The 16,628-nt window shown below is 44.0% G+C and overlaps 1 protein-coding gene across 8 annotated transcripts in view; it reads left to right on the forward strand.

Moving 5' to 3' along the window:
• Positions 1-16,628, forward strand: part of LOC121277141 (ankyrin repeat and death domain-containing protein 1A-like) — a 114,664-nt gene that overhangs the window by 47,950 nt on the left and 50,086 nt on the right. For all 8 annotated transcript variants that reach the window (XM_041186207.1, XM_041186208.1, XM_041186211.1 and 5 more), the window contains exon 12: positions 7,092-7,187. In XM_041186207.1, coding sequence (XP_041042141.1) covers positions 7,092-7,187 — 96 coding nt within the window. The remainder of the gene's footprint in view (positions 1-7,091; positions 7,188-16,628) is intronic.

Consider the following 16,628-nt stretch of genomic DNA (forward strand, 5'->3'; position numbering starts at 1 on the left):
AAGAGCATTCTGACCTGTGCCTTGTACGTGGTGGAGAGGCTTTGGGGAATTCAGTGGTGAATTAATTGCCACAGGATACCCAGCTTCTGTCCTGTTCCTGTAGCACAGTATTTATATGGCTGGTCCAATTAACTTTCTGGTGATAGTAACAGCAACCCCCAGGTTGTTGATGGGGGATTTAGTGATGGGAATGCTATTGAATGACAAGGGGAGATGATTAGATTCTCTCTTGTTGGAAATGGTCATTGCCTCCCAATTGTGTGGGAATGTCACTTGGCACTTGGTGCATTACTGCTGTAGCTTGCAACTTCTTCATGAATCATTAGATTAATATTTTGGGTTTCCCTGAGCATTACGATACTCTGCAATGTATAAGGACAACTTGTACTTATTCGTCAATGGAGAAAAATACATCCTGAACCATTTTTGATTTTTACATAGGCCCAGGGTTTTGTTATAGCTAAGTCTGAGTTAACAGACATTGGCACTTGACCAGAGGAACTCATTTAATTTAGGCAGTAGACTTCAGCCAAGGGAAAATGAGTTAGATTTTATTTTGTAGTTGTGCTGTCTTGTAGGTGAAAGTAGTCCATTAATCCGGTTTCATTTCCCGAATCACACTCTTGACAATGCAATGTTCTGTATCATAACCTACCCTCAGAAATTTTAGAAAGACTTGAAATATAACTTTAAAGACCTACTGTCTTTTATCTTTTTTTGCAGTCACCTTATAAGGACTCTATTTAGTAGATGAGCAGAAAGCAGAAATTTTTCATTTGTTTTTGGTGTTAGTTTGAGAGACAAAAAGAATAATTGGCCACATCATTCTTTATAAAGTTCACCCTATTAATTCCATTAATGGTCCTATTGACTTGGTTCCAGACTTTGTAATTGGAAATGAAGGGCATTTAGAACAGATAGCAAGAGAAACTTGTTTACACAGAGCGTTGTGAGGCTGTGAAATTTATTTAGTTATTGCTGGCAGAAACTATGCTAACATTCAAGATTTGATTGGATAAGTGGATTAAGGAAAAAGGGATAAATGATTTGGGATCACAGTAGGTAAATGTGATGAGGATTGTTTGATAGTATGGAGAGTAAATGTAACATGCACTGCTTGGGCTGAATGGGCTTTATCCATATAGTAATGTCTTTGTAAGGAGACCATCTTTGCCTGATCAATTATGGTACGGAGATCATCAATTATTCTATATTAGCAGACACCCTTTGTCATGAGGCCAAGTTGTACACAAAGAGCTAACTAAGAGCAGTCTTTTTTATAATGAAGGTTACTGATCAGTGATGTGAAGTTCCCATCAAAGTCAAGCAATGCAATTGGAAAGCAAAGGACATACTAAGAAAATCAGCAATGATCAATTGTTTATGCAGAGCCAAGAGAAGGAAGCATAAGGGCACAGAGCTTGAATAAGTCCATCAGATTCACTCCTTCCTTGTACCATGTTCAATCATCCTCTAAGGATTGTTTGCCGTCCTTTTAATACTTCATGATGTCCAAAGATAACTTTCATTGACAAGAATTCTTCTGTTCTGGTTACAACAGAGGACATTCATGTCCTGTGGATATCTTTTTTTCTCAATCTCTAGCTATGCCAAGCCTGGGGTGCAAGTGTAGGGTTAAACAGTTAAAGTGTTTATACCAAATTCCTTTCTGTGCTATGTCTTCATGTTAATTCATTTGTTTTAAACAGGTTATTGCCTGAAGCACGTACATTAAAATAGTGATGAGTATGTTAAATTTTTATGTAGATGTGTCCTCTGCCACTTTTAACATATAACAAATTGATGAAATGGAATATCAAATATCAATTAAGGAGTAACTTCACTGAGAGCTGGTAAATCACAGAATAGTGATTTGAATGGAGGAAATCGATGAACTCAAACAGAGATGGATGCATTTCTGATTCCAAAGGGTGCCCAAGGATACAGACTTGGCTTTAACACAGAAGGGAAGTGACATTTCATTCAGGAGATGCTGAACATGTAGCTAATAATAATTAGAAGGGCAAATTGTGAATTTTGTTCTTTTCCACTGAGATGCTTCAGAAAATTCCATTATCACTACTTTGTCTTCTCCAAGTAGGAGAGGCAATTTGCACATAGAGATATTGGGCAGAATTTTGAGTTTGGTGGGCGGGCGGGATTGGTGGGCCTGGGGGTGGCTGGGAAAGGTGCCGCTGCCCGTGATTGGCCCCTGACTGTGATTTCACTGCCAATTGAGGCCCGCCGAGCTCGAACGGCAGCTCCCCATTGGTCAGGAAGGGGAGGGGGGCCTGTCGATTGCCGGGTCCAATGGTAACCCGGCAGCCAGTTTAAATCTGGCAGTCAGGCCCAGGAAGACCGCCAGCGCTGAAGACATATTTAGTGTTGTCAACAGGAGATTAAGAATTAAGGATTCAAATGCGGCTGCAGAAGCCAGATGGGAGGGCAGGTCAGGTGGGCATTCGGCACCCCCCACCTCCCTGGTTTTCTGGTAAGTGCCTTACAGTCCTCCTGGAGGAGGTGGCTGTCAGGAGGGACACTCTTGTCCCCAGGGATGGAAGGAGGAGCCACTGCACCTCACCAAGAGAGCATGGGAGGAGGTGGCAGCACGGGTCAGCAGCCATGATGTTGTGCGGTGCACCTGGGTCCAGTGTTGCAAGAGGTTTAACAACCTGCTGCGCTCAGGAAGGGTGAGTAGCATGTTGGCATGGATCAGCGTGTTGAAGTGTTAAGGGCTGTCTGTCCCCCTGTGGAGCTCAGGGGTGTTGGAGCCTGAGTGCCAGCTGTCAATGATGCCAGAGCTGGCCAAGGGGGTGAGCCCTGGCTGCTTGGTCTGAGTGCCTTGTGGCTCGAGGGCCACGACTTGGATATGCCCTGCAAGGTGTCCCTCAGGTGGGGCTGACCAGGCTGCAATGGCACTACAGGTCTGTCCTTTCAGGAGAAAATAGCCTATAACAACATTGAAAGGTCGCGGACCAGTGGAGGCCTCGCTAACCTCCTAACCCTGACCAGATATGAGCAGACGCCTTGGAGCTGGAGAGGCGCCACACTCCTTGGTCAACCAGCCACGAAGAGGCTAGGGTGTCAGACGAAGGTAAGAGTGCAGTATACAAAGGTGAGAGTTTTGGATGGTGCAAACATTCTTGTATAGTCTCATCATTGATGGGAGCCGCAAAACTGGATTCCCTATTGATCATTGAAAAATGATAGCACCATGATACAGATCTCCATTGTCTCACCAGGGTGCCTGGCATGCACAGTGACAATGTGATGACTTAAACGAATGACATGTCCTTGCTCTCCCTTAGGTTTGCCACCATGCAAGCAATTGCAGGACCCCGAAGACCCACCCCTGATGCCAGAGGACCACCAGGCTCCACAGTCACCTGTGTCACACCCACTCTCTGAACCAGGCACCAGCGCAGATGCCAGCACCTTGGTGGGCATTAGATCTTTGGCTAGAATGTCAGTGCACAGTGGTGAGGGCACCTCACACTTGCTTGAGGTGCAGGCGGAGGCAGAGAGTGCCCAGGGCGCTGGCAGTGGGAGGACTGCTGGAGACCAGGATGATGCTCAGTTGAAGGCTGATGATTAGCCTCTGGAGTCGTCCATTAGGCGGCATATGGATGTCCAGCAAGATGTGCTAGAGGATCTTGCAGGCTATGCATGCCATGGTCTCTGTTTTGGAGGAGTCCATGCGGAGCATCAGCACTGTGTTGACTCATGGCTGAGAGCACTGCATCCTCCATTGAGAGAGTGGTGACTCTCATGGAGAGGCAGCTCCACAAACAGAATCAGGGGTTCCGAGGGTTGCGCTTGGACCTGCAAGACCTCACACAGGCAATGACCTCAGGTGGTCAGTGTTCATGTGGGAGACGGATGAGGCACCCAGTATCCCAGCTAGGTGTCCTTCAGTTGTGAGCAGGGAGGTTTAGAGCAACCTCACATTGGTGCACGAGGTGCCTGTCTTCTCTGTAGGCTCCTCTCAGGGAGCTCTGGATGATGGCAGCAGCTCCTCTGCCCCTCTGCCAGTGACCGTCGTATCTGATGAAGCTCCGGCGACTGGGGAGATGCCAGCTGTGGCACTGGCCACTCCTGCCCAGGCGAATCCAGCATAGGCTTTAGTGGCCAGAGAATGATTGCCGAGATCATCAAGGCCAACAGGACAGCAGCGTCAGCAGGCTGTTTCCAATGCCAGTGCCAGTGAGGAGGGAGCACCAAGACGTGGCACTCGCAAAAGTCTAAGGCACCATGAGCACAAGGGGGACTAGTCACGGATGATCTTCTGTTATGCAATGTTTTGTTTATGTTTACTGGTCTGGGATTGAAGATCAGAGAAGGTTTTGTTAATTCATTTTGACTGTGAACATGCGATAAACTTTCTTTTGTCGTAATGGCCTAAGTATGCTTCACCTTTTATATTTAATTTGTAATATGTAATATTAATGTGTAATGCTGGACGTGGGTGGCTTGAAAGTTTATTGCACAGGCATTGAATGGACTTTGGGGTCAAAGGAAAGGGCCATTTCAGGCATCTGGGATGGAGGCGGCAGTCCTGGCATAAGGTGGTAGCGCTTATCTGGCAGCCTAGCTGGAGGAGCATTGGATCAAGTCGTCCTTGCCTCCCTGAAGGATACAGAAGTCTGTCTCCATGCCCTCAGCATTCTCACAGAGCTCCTCTTCTGACTCACTACTGGATTCATCATCTGTGGCCTGTGGAGCTGTGTCAAGATCCTCTTCTTCCAGTGGATCCCCCCTTGCCAGTGCCAGATTGTGGAGACCACAGCATGCGACCATTATCAGTGACACCTGCTCGGGGAGGGGTTATTGTAGTGCTCCCCCTGAACAGTTCAAGCATTGGAAGCAAATATTCAGAAGACCTATTTTCCTCTCTATCACAGCACTTGTGGAGGCAATGGCTCCTGTTGAAATGCTGCTCTGCCCCTGTTCTTAGGTGGCAGAGAGGTGTCATAAGCCACCTTTTCAAGGGATTGCCCTTGTCACCAAGCAGCCATCCATTCAGTTGGGCTGGAGCACTGAAGAGCCTTGCCACCTGGGAGTGTCTCAGGATGTACATGTCATGGGAGCTGCCAGGGTACCTTGCACAGACTTGCAGAATATGCACCTATGGTCATACACTATCTGCACGTTCATGGAGTGGAATCCTTTCCTGTTGATGAAGGCACCTGACTGAACCGCTAGTGCCTTGATGGCCACATGTGTGCAGTCAATTGCACCCTGGATGCAGGGGAACCCAGCAATCGCTGCAAAGCCTCTGGCTCGCTCAACCTGGCTGGCATCATCCATAGGGAAATGAATGAAAGAACAGCAGTTTCTGTCACCAGCTTCACACAACTATGTACAGCTGATTGGGAGACTCCACACAGATCCCCCACTGACCCCTGGAAAGACCCGGAGGCAGATAAGTTGAGGGCCACTGTGACCTTCAGAGCCACTGGCATGGGGTGTCCACCCACACAGTTGGAGCTGATCTCAGGCCCAATCATCTGACAGATGGAGGTCACTGTCTCCCTTGAGAGACGGCGCCTCCTTCAGCATTGCACCTCAGACATATTGAGGCTGCATCGCTGCCTATAAATCATGGCAGAAGGATAGTGGCATCTTCTGTGGCCCCTTGCACCTTGGACTTCCTGCTGGCCCTGTGCCCCTTGTGCCTGCACCTCTCCTCCCACAGATCCCTCCCCTGGAAGCTGAATAGAGACATCTGGCCTCCTCTCCCTCCTGCCCCTCTCTTCCTCTTCAGAGGAGACAAGAATCCTCATTACCAGGGTGACAGAAGGCTGTCTGATACCTGGAGGGTCCACATGGTCTGAATCCTCCGGGGTCCTTGGAGACACAAAGGAGACTTGAAATGAAGCCTGGAAATGCTAAGAATGAAGCCCTGAACAGAGGTGAAGCTGCCATATACTAATAAGTCACAAGAAAACTATCTACTGAACTCCTCACTACTCTCACTGGCAATTCTGCTGACTCTTTGTATCCCGCCCATGAATGAGGTTTTTGAAATTGTTGGCTGGCTGCTTGCCCGTTTTGCCTGTGTGATGAGCACAAAATCGCACGGGCAATGAAAAATCGGCATCAATTGATTTTTTAATGGCATTAACTGACCTAATTAATGGCGAGCACGGCTCCAGCACCCATGTGTGCCTGCTGACCGAAATATCTTGCGAGTGCGCGATGACGACGGGATGCTCGCCCGACATCATCACCCGCTATTTCTCACTCAAGCGGGTTGGGCCCGCGCCCACCTGCTCAGTGAAAAGTTCTGCCCATGGTGTTTTTGGAATGGTTTGCATTTCCTGATAGAAGGAGCCATTTGACTTGACTGGAAAAAATAACTGGAATTATAGTTCAGGTGGATTATGTATTTTGGGTGGATGTTTTTTATGGGATATGTCAACATAAAACACATAACATGTGTCACCCTGATTACCTCATTGAGTAAGATTGCTAGTTAACTCAGTTTGTGCTGTATGTATTGTTTGTATGGTTTGGTTGTCATTCGTACCAATGGGACTGCCCCAAACGCAAGTCACATGGAACCTTGGACATCAGTGGAGAGCTTTGTCCCATTATTCCGGATACAATTCATAAAGGGCAGTATATTAATCTATCATGATATCCAAGCATTCACACCTTGTGTTCTTGTATTACTAATGGAAGATTTCTATATGGCTATAAATGTTGCAGAGATAGATAGTATGTATAGATTACATATGCTTGCCTATTTGTATGTATGTTTTATATAAAACATTTATGTATGTTAATATAAGCAGACTATATTTTGCATTTAATCTAAGAAAGATGTAACATGTCACTTTTAGAAATGATCAGTTAGATTGCCCAAGTACTGAGGAGAGATATTTAAAATTATAGTAATTATCACTTCCATGCTTAAGTGAATAGATAAGCGAATAGAGTACTTGGGTTGTTTGTTTACTACTAGTTTGATAAAAAATGCATCAAATATGCTTGTGCTGATGCTAAATATTATAATGTCAATAATCAAAAGTCCAGGAAGTACAATTTACAGAATTAACTATTTCAACTTCTAATTTCTTGTCCTGTAGCAAGGTAAAACTTCGCTGGGAGTGGCAGCAAGAGTCAACCACATCATTATTGTGGATATGATCATTAAAGCAGAAAGATATTATGCATGGAAAGAGGTGAGTCAATTTAGAGCTATTGCTTTGAGAATCAGGTTCACTAGATATGAAGCTTAAGATAATCTTTGCATTTTTCCACTTTTGTTACCTTAACATTTAATTATGGGGGTTTCTCTTAAGATCGATGTAGTGTTTTTCCTCTAGTCTAAGTTATGACATGTTACTCTTGTTATCCTCTTGGTGAACTTACAGCTCTCCTTGGGGTGGGCAGGGGGGAAAATCTGTCATCAACTCAAATTAGCACCAATTATATTCAAGTGGGCATATCAATAACATCCTCCATTACCTCAATGCACTGACTAGAAAGTTCGCTTAGAAATGACTCCACACCAACTTATCACTTTTCCTTGTGGTAAGGTTTCCTAACCAGCATACTGAATCTGTGTCCTATGGCCTTACAGTGCCATGCATTGGTACATCAAAGTGTTGTGCCACTGCATTTCAGTGAGGAAGTCCCATGCCTACACCTCTTAATAAAAAGATGTCCTAAACGTATGTAAAAATTAATACTGAACAGTCGGAGCAACAGCGGGAATGGAGCGGAGCGAACCTGGGGGTGAATGGCCCCAGCGGAGCTTCTCAATAAAAGCCTGAGGGTCAAGGCCCAGATCGAACTGGTTGGAGCAGCAGCTAACCCCAACAGGAACCCCGCCAGAATTCGAAAAGGCTGACAAAAGTGACATCAGCGCAAAGCAGGGAACTGATTGGTAGGTAATGGGTAAGTTGTTTTTCTCTACTTTAAAGCTACCTTAAGGAAAGGTAAGAGTTCTGGCTCTTTTTTAAAAAAGAAAGAAACTTAAATAATTTTCTACTTGGCTTAAAGTTAGGGTAAGAGTATTTTAACTAAAGTTCTGTGTGTTGCATGGCCTGCAGAATGTGGGAAGTCTTAGACGCTCCTAGCAGTCTGTATAACCACATTTGCAGTAAGTGCCACTAGATTGACCAGCTTAAACACTGGGTTTTGGACCTTGAGTGTCGGCTGGAGGCACAGCAATGCATCTGTGAGGCTGAGAGTTATGTGGATAGCAAGTTTTTAGATGTGGTCACCCCACAGCTTGAGTAAGTGCAGTCAGAGAAGGAATGAGTGACCACCAGTCAGAAGAAGGCAGGCAGGTAGTCAGGAAAGCCCCAGAATACATCTCACTCAAGAACAGTTTTTCTGTGTTGGACAACTGTGATAGTGACCGTTCCTCTGGGGAGTGCAGCCAGAGCCCAGCTGCACAAGTGGGGAGGAGAAAGAGAGGAAGGGCAATAGTGTTTGGAGACTCAATAGTGAGGGGTACAGACAGGTGCTTCTGTGGCCGCAGATGTGACTCCAGGATGGTGAGTTGCCTCCCTGGAGCCAGGTTCAAGGATGTCACTGAATGGCTGTAGGGCATTCTGAAGTGGGAGGGTGAACTGTCAGAGGTCGTGGTTCACATTGGTACCAATGACATAGATAGAGGGATCAAGTCCTGCACTAAGAACTTAGGGAGCTGGGTAGCAGATTGAAAAGCAGTTGCTAGTGCTGTTGGGGATTTAAACTAATTTGGCAGGGGGATGGAATACGGAGTGGAGGTATAGTAGGGGGTGATGCAGAGACAAGTATAGAAGAAAAACCAAGTCATTCTGGAAGGCAGAGTATATATAGTCAAGTTACTGCACAAGGGAACATGACAAGGCTGGATGGCATTTATTTTAATGCAAGGAGTCTTGTGAATAAGGCAGATGAGTTGAGGTTGTTGATTAATACATGGGGATATGATATCATTGCTTTCACGGAGACATGATTGAGGGAGGGGCAGAACTGGCAGCTCAATTTTCTGGGGTGGGGTTGTAAAAGAGGAGGTGGTGTCACAATATTGATCAAAGAGTCAATTACTGCAATAAGGAAGGATGATATCCTAGAAGGTTCCTCAAATGAGGCCATATAGGTAGAACAAAAACAAAAAAAAGGGCAATCACATTGCTAGGAGTGCACTATAGACCCTCAAACAGTCAGAGAGAGATAGGAGGGCAGATATGTAGGCAAAACTCAGAGAAGTGTAAAATAATAGGGTAATAATAGTGATTTTAATTTCCCCAATATTAACTGGCATAGACAGAGTGTGAAAGGCTTAGAGGGGGTGGAATTCTTAAAATGTGTCCAGGAGAGCTTTTTAAGCCAGCATGTAGAAAGTCCTACAAGAGAGAGGGCGGTGCTGGACCTAATTTTAGGGAACGACGCCGGGCAAGTGGTAGAAGTGTCAGTGGTGGAGCATTTCGGTGATAGTGACCATAACTCAGTAAGATTTAAGGTAGTTATGGAAAAGGACAAAGATGGACCAAAAATAAAGGTTCTGAATTGGGGGAAGGCTGATTTTAATATAAGGATCTGTCAAAAGTGGACTGGGAACAGCTACTTGTAGGATAATCTATATCAGAACAGTGGAAGTCATTCAAAAAGGAGATAGTGAGAGTGAAGGGCCAACATGTTCCCGTAAAGGTGAAGGATGGGACCAACAAGTGCAGAGAATTCTTGGCATTGAGGAATGTACAGGATTGGATCAGAAAAAAATGGAAGGTTATGGTAGATACCAAGGACCCTAAACAGCAGAAGCTCTAGAGGAATGTTGAAAGTGCAGGGGGTTACTTAAAAAAGAAATTAGGGGAGTGAAGAGGGGGCAAGAAGAAACACTGGCAGGTAAAATGAAAGAAAATCCAAAGACGTTTCACAAGTATATTAGGGGCAAGAGGATAACCAGGGAAAGATTGGGCCCATTAGGGACCAAAGTGACAATCTATGTGAGGAGCCAAAAGGCGTAGGTGAGGTTTTAAATGAGAACGTTGCACCTGTACACACCATAGAGAAAGATGATGTAAGTACAGAAATCAGGGAGAGGGACTGTGATATATGTGAACAAATTAGCATTGAGAGGGAGGAGGTATTAATGGTTTTAGTGGGCTTGAAAGTGGATAAATCCCCAGGCCCAGAAGTGATGTATCCCAGACTGCTGTGGGACGCAAGGGAGGAGATTGCAGGGGCCATGACATTAATTTTCAAATCCTCTCTGGCCACAAGAGAGGTGCCAGAGGACTGGAGGACAGCTAAAGTGATCCCATTATTCAAGAAGGGTGGGAGGGATAAACCAGGGTACTATAGGCCAGTCAGTCTAACATCAGTAGTAGGGAAACTTTTGGAAAAAATTCTGAGGGATAGAATTAATCTCCACTTGGTGAGGCAAGGATTAATCAAGGATAGTCAGCATGGCTTTGTCAGGGGGAGATCATGTCTAACAAATTTGATTGAATTTTTCGAGGTGGTGACCAGGTGTGTAGATGAGGGTAGTGCGGTTGATGTAGTCTACATGGACTTCAGTAAGGCCTTTGACAAGATCCCACATGGGAGAATGGATAAGAAGGTAAGAGCCCATGGGATCCGGGCAATTTGGCAAATTGGATCCAGAATTGCTTAGTGGCAGGAGGCAGAGGGTGATGGCCGAATGTTGTTTTTGTGACTGGAAGCCTGTGTCCATTGGCATACCGCAGGGTTCAGTGCTGGGTATAGTGTAAATTAATGATCTAGACATGAATGTAGGAGGTATGATCAGTAAATTCCTAAATGACACAAAAATTGGTGGTGTGGTAAATAGCAAGGAGGAAATCTTTAGACTACAGGATGATATAGGTGGGATGGTCAGATGGGCAGAACAGTGGCAAAAGGAATTTAATCCTGAAAAGTGTGAGGTGATGCATTTTGGGAGAGCTAACAAGGTGTGGGAGTACACGATGAATGGTAGGACTGTAGGAGGTACAGAGAATCAGAGAGACCTTGATGTGCATGTCCATAGATCCTTGAAGGCAGCAGGACAAGAAGATAAGGTGGTTAAGAAGGCATATGGGATACTTGCCTTTATTAGTATAGGCACTGAATACTAAGAGCAGGGAGGTTATGATGGACCTGGGGATGTTCACTGATGATTGCACAATATTTAGCACCATTTGTGACTCCTCAGATACTGAAGCAGTCCATATCCAAATGCAGCAAGACCTGGACAATATCCAGACTTGGGCTGACAAGTGGCAAGTAACATTCGTGCCGCACAAGTGCCAGACAATGACCATCTCCAACAAGAGAGAAGCTAACCCTCGTCCCTTGACTTTCAATGGCATTGCCATCACTGAATCCCCCACTATCAACATCCTGGGGGTTACCATTGACCAGAAACTGAACTGGACTAGCCATATAAATACTGTGGCTACAAGAGCAGGTCAGAGGCTAGGAATCCTGCGATGAGTAACTCACCTCTTGACTCCCCAAAGCCTGTCCACCATCTACAAAGCAAAAGTCAGGTGTGTGATGGAATACTGTCCACTTGCCTGGATGAGTGCAGCTCCAGTCAAGAAGCTTGACACTGTCCAGGACAAAGCAGCCCACTTGATTGGCACCATATCCACAAACATTCACTCCCTCCACCACCAATGCACTGCAGCAAGATGCACTGCAGGAATTCACCAAGGCTCCTTAGACAGCACCTTCCAAACCGAAGACCACTACCATCTAGAAGGACAAAGGCAGCAGACATATGGGAACACCAACAGCTGCAAGTTCCCCTTCAAGTCACTCACCATCCTGACTTGGAAATATATCTCCATTCCTTCACTGTCATTGGGTCAAAAACCTGGAACTCCCTCCCTAACAGCACTGTGGGTGTACCTGCACCATAGGGACTGTAGCGGTTCAGGAAAGCAGCTCACTTCCACCTTCTTGAGGGAAACTAAGGATGGGCAATAAATGCTGGCACAGCCAGTGAAAGTCCACATCCAGTGAATGAATAAAAAAAATTGTTTCTGCAATCTTAGAAGTATTTTTTTATATTTCCAATGAGGTGTTTGACCTCTGATTGAGGCCAGTATTTTAGTTGCATTTTCTGAGAGAGAATAGCGAAATGTACAACATCTTTGTCAGGTTCAGTTCCAACATGCTGCATTTAAAAAAAAAAATACCATAGCTTGTTCTTTCAGATAAATACTTGAGGATAAGATTGTAATAATGACAATATCTTACTTTGAAGATGCTAGATATAATGTAATAAAATACCCCAAGGCATTAAATGGGGCTTTTTCATTTAAAAGTTAAAATGTTGAGATTTTAATTAGTGCTTAAATTTGTGAATTGACAGAATATATAAGCCTTTTACAGGTTGTTGGCACGCTGTAGATGTATGGTGACTAAGTAAATCAAATTTTTGTCATAGTGGATCCTTACCAATTTGTTGGACAAATACGTAATTTTTTCCAAGTAAATCATAAATAAGTGGGCTTTATTGGCTGTAATGTGGGAGTATAATTCATCAGTTTGTCATGGTTAGCTAAATGTATGTCAGGCAAGACGGGTTGATCTGGTTTAATTGAAATTTGTTTTTAGTTGTGCGTTTCTCAGTCTGCAGTACGTGTGTCAACAATATTATCTTAAGAAGGTAGACCCACCCTAACAATGTCATTTCCATTGTTTCAGTACAATGGGATGGAGTTTCCTCTTTGGGCATATTTGGCAATTCCTGTTTTGAAGTGTTTTTTCTTCCCATGCGTTTCCACTCAAACTCATTTGCATATTGCTGAACACGAAATCTGCCATGAAACAGAGTAGCTGGACAGAATTTAAAATGTTTTTTAAAAAAAAATTGGAATGGTAAACTTAATGGTTTGCAGCTCTAAATGGGTTTATCACAAAAGTTAAGTATTTTAAATCAGTGTCAATCCATCATCCGTGAGTAACCTGATTTTAAATTACTGAAAGTGATTATTTTGTCAGGTGTGGCTCAGTGAGCAGCACCCATTTGCCTTTGAGTCAGAAGGCTGTGAGTTCAAGGCCCCCTCCAGAACTTAAGCACAAAAGTTTAGGTTGATACCCTGAGGGAATACCGCACTGTCAGTACTGCCATCATTTGGGTGAGATGTTAAACCGAGGACCCATTTGCTCTCTCACTTGGACGTTTAAGATTCCGTGCCACTATCATGAAGAAGAGGAGCGGAGTTATCCCTGGTGTCCTGGCCAATATTTAACCTTCAATCAACATCACAAAAACAGATTGTCTGGTCATTATCACATTGCTGTTTATGGGGGCTTGCTGTGTGCAATTAGCTGCCGTGTTTCCTATATTGCAACAGTGACTGCATTTCAAAAGTACTTCAATGGTTGTAAAGCACTTTAGCACATGCTGAGGCCATGAAAAATGCTATATTATTGCAAATTTTTCTTTTTCTTTTTTTAAAAAAAATACAAAAGTATTTTCCAGTCTTATGATCCCAGCTGATGTTACTACTGGACAAGTCAGATCCCAGAGTGAAACTTGGCTTGATAGAACCTAACTTTTTTTAGAAACTGTGGTGGAAAGTTACTGAACAAATCACAGGAACCTGCTGATGAACTTTTAACACAAAGAATAAAACACTTATTAAACGAGAAAAATGAACTATATTACACCAGACAAAAAGGCTGGAAAGATCTCAATACAAACACAAGAAAATGATTCGAATATTCACTATTCCTCCACCCTAGCTATATCTATACAGACACATGCAAACTTGGAAAGATAAAACAATTTACCATATCTATCTTATACTCTAACATTTAGGGTAAGTATGCAGTGCATTTGAACCAAATGGTGACAGACACATCACACTCCAAAGTAAATGACAGATGTGACCAACGCAGATCCTCTGGGTTTCTCAACAACCCACCCAAATGCTTGTCACACAGTGAAACAACCAGACTCACTGAAACTCTGTCTTTATCACAAGAGTTTCTGATCTCCACGTTTGAAGGACTTGTCTTGGAATCCTCTCCAAATGTCACTCCCACATGGATGGCTTCAACAAGGGTCCACCAGGGTTTCAATCTCGCCTTCAAGACTTGTTTTCCCTGGATCTCCGAGCACAATAAAGCTTCACCTCTCAGGTACATCTTCAGATCTTTGGCCATGCCAAGTAGAACACCACTGCTGCAAAAGGGTCTGCAGTAAGGAGTCACCAACCATTGGCTGCTTCCTACATTTTCAGGCTTCTCTCAAGCCTACTCTGCTTCATGTCTGCTCCTCGCAGCTCTTTCTTTAACTAGGAATATTTTTCTCTGCTCCTGTCATTTATCTTGACTAAATGGGATCTATCTCTGATCCCTGCCTTTGTCCCCACCTGGGACTTTCTTCTGAGACCTCTTTCTATCCCACTCCCTGTTTTGGGACCTTCTCCTAGGTTTGGGACCTTCTCCATGTCCCCCTCCCTGTGTCCTGCTCCCTGGGTCGCCTGCTCTCGATTGGCAACCTGGTTCCAGGTCACCTGACATGCAGTTTTGCGCTGTGTCACTTCTTTGCTTCTTTCCTTCTGCGCATGTGCACAGGGCCGATTCCCAGCCTAGAGAGCGTAAGTTATGACTGTGTTATGTGCGGTCCTTTCCCGGCCAGCACAAGTGTGAAAGGCCCATGCTATGTAACAAAAAACCCAAACTGTGCATATGCGGCCATTCCCCAGCTGGCGCATGCACAGAAACCCCATGGCTCAAACTGCGACTACAAAACAAGGTAAGTGTTTGAGTTTCTTAACTCCAATTATTTTGGAGTACAGTAGTGCATTTTTTAGTAAGTGAGAAAGAAATTTAAAACCATTTAAAAATGTACCTAGCAATGTCCTCGTACCCAACAGTTCCAGCTTAATATTTGGAGTCCCCTCGAAGGTCTGCAATGTGTGCAATTATCACAGTAACTTCTAATGGTGTGTTACCAGTTTTGCAGACGGGGCATTCTGTTAGCAAGATGTTATTAAAACCAGCACAAACAATCATGAAAACTTGACTTGTGCAGAATGCAATATGCACTTTAAATTCCACGATCTTTTGTGCTGGTTACAGTGAAATTGGTGCAGTTGCACAGAAGTAACTGGTACAATTGAGCAGAAACTTCAGGCCATTGTTTTTATGAAATAATTCACTGTATTTTTCACACTTCAGTCTACTTGAGCAAACTCCTCTTGGATGTCGTTGTCAGGAGTGTATACTAAGCTAACAAAAAAGCACGTTGTATTATCCAACACCTTTAATATAGAAAGACACTCCCACCCAAATGTCCTAACTACAGCCGCAGAAAAACAGGCACATTAAGCAGTGTGAAATCTCCATTTCCTACTGTAGTTCCTCTTGTGACCTGAATCAAACTACCAACTGGTGGTGAATTATAGGCGGCCTTCAACCGTGGGCTTGTATCTATTGCTAACTAACAGAGAAAAGTCATCCACTGGTCATACTGGGCTGGGCTTAAACACAAATTCTCAAGAGTTAAATATCCGGATACAAAGACATGTTTTATTTAATAGTGCATTTCCCATTTTCTTTCCAATAAATCCTAACTGTATTAATACAATTATAATTTTGACTATATAGATTTGAGGGTGACCTCTTTACTGTGATACTCATATTTTGTCTGATTAATTTTTAATATTTATTTTTAATTTTAAAAATATTGTACTGTTTTCTCATGTTAGAAAATAATAAAGAAACATACAAAATGTTTGAACAAGTTCTCTGCCCTTATTGATATTATTTTCACTTGACCTAAGCTCCTAATCAGTAATAGGTCATTGTATTTTGCGCAGATCTTCCTTCATGCAACTGGTTGGAACTCAAGCTGTGGCAAGGACAGCCACCTAAAGCCAATGGGATCATTCTTTTCATAAACATATGCATATTGTACGTTATGCTTCGACCGATGGCTGAGTGGGAAATTGATTTTAACTTTCTGACCAGCTACGAGGGAAGGAAGGGAAGCAGGGGTCAGAAGAGGCCTAAATATTATTTACTTTCCATTTCAGCCCATGTGAGCTGGAATGCTCCACCAGGAGAACTCATAAGATGGTCTTCCATGAGTAGAACTGTTCTGAGATGGATCCTTCTATCTTGGACCCTAGGCGTGGGACTTGGTTCTTAGACAGATTGTAGACATGCTCTTCTATCTGCTTCACACTTGTTTATTAATACTACATCTAATCAGGTTACCGAGTGGGCACATTGCTCCTAGGCATGATTCTAACCTCTGGGCAGGATTTTATGTGTCGGCAAGCGGGGGCAGGTCCCAACGTCACTCTGCCGCATTTAAATTTTCAGGAAGGTGGGGATACAGCAAAATCAGCTGTGCGCCTGCCAACCTGTCAATGGCCAATTAAGTAATTAAAAGACTTGCCCATCCAACCTTAAGGTTAGCGGGCAGGCCAGTAGCCCCAGCGGGAACTAGAAAAAACATGAAACCTCATCCACCGGCGGGATGAGGTTTCATGTAGGGTTTTAAAAATTTTAATAAAGGTTTTGTAAAAATTATGACATTGTCACATGAGGGGACATGTTTGGGAAATGTTATTTTTCTATTTTTAGGTTCTTAACATTTGGAGCCAATCTCCCTGAGGCTGCATTTAGCCTCAGGGAGATGAGTGCACTCT

This window comes from Carcharodon carcharias, chromosome 4, assembly GCF_017639515.1.
Source record: "Carcharodon carcharias isolate sCarCar2 chromosome 4, sCarCar2.pri, whole genome shotgun sequence".
NCBI classification, from domain to species: Eukaryota; Metazoa; Chordata; class Chondrichthyes; order Lamniformes; family Lamnidae; genus Carcharodon; species Carcharodon carcharias.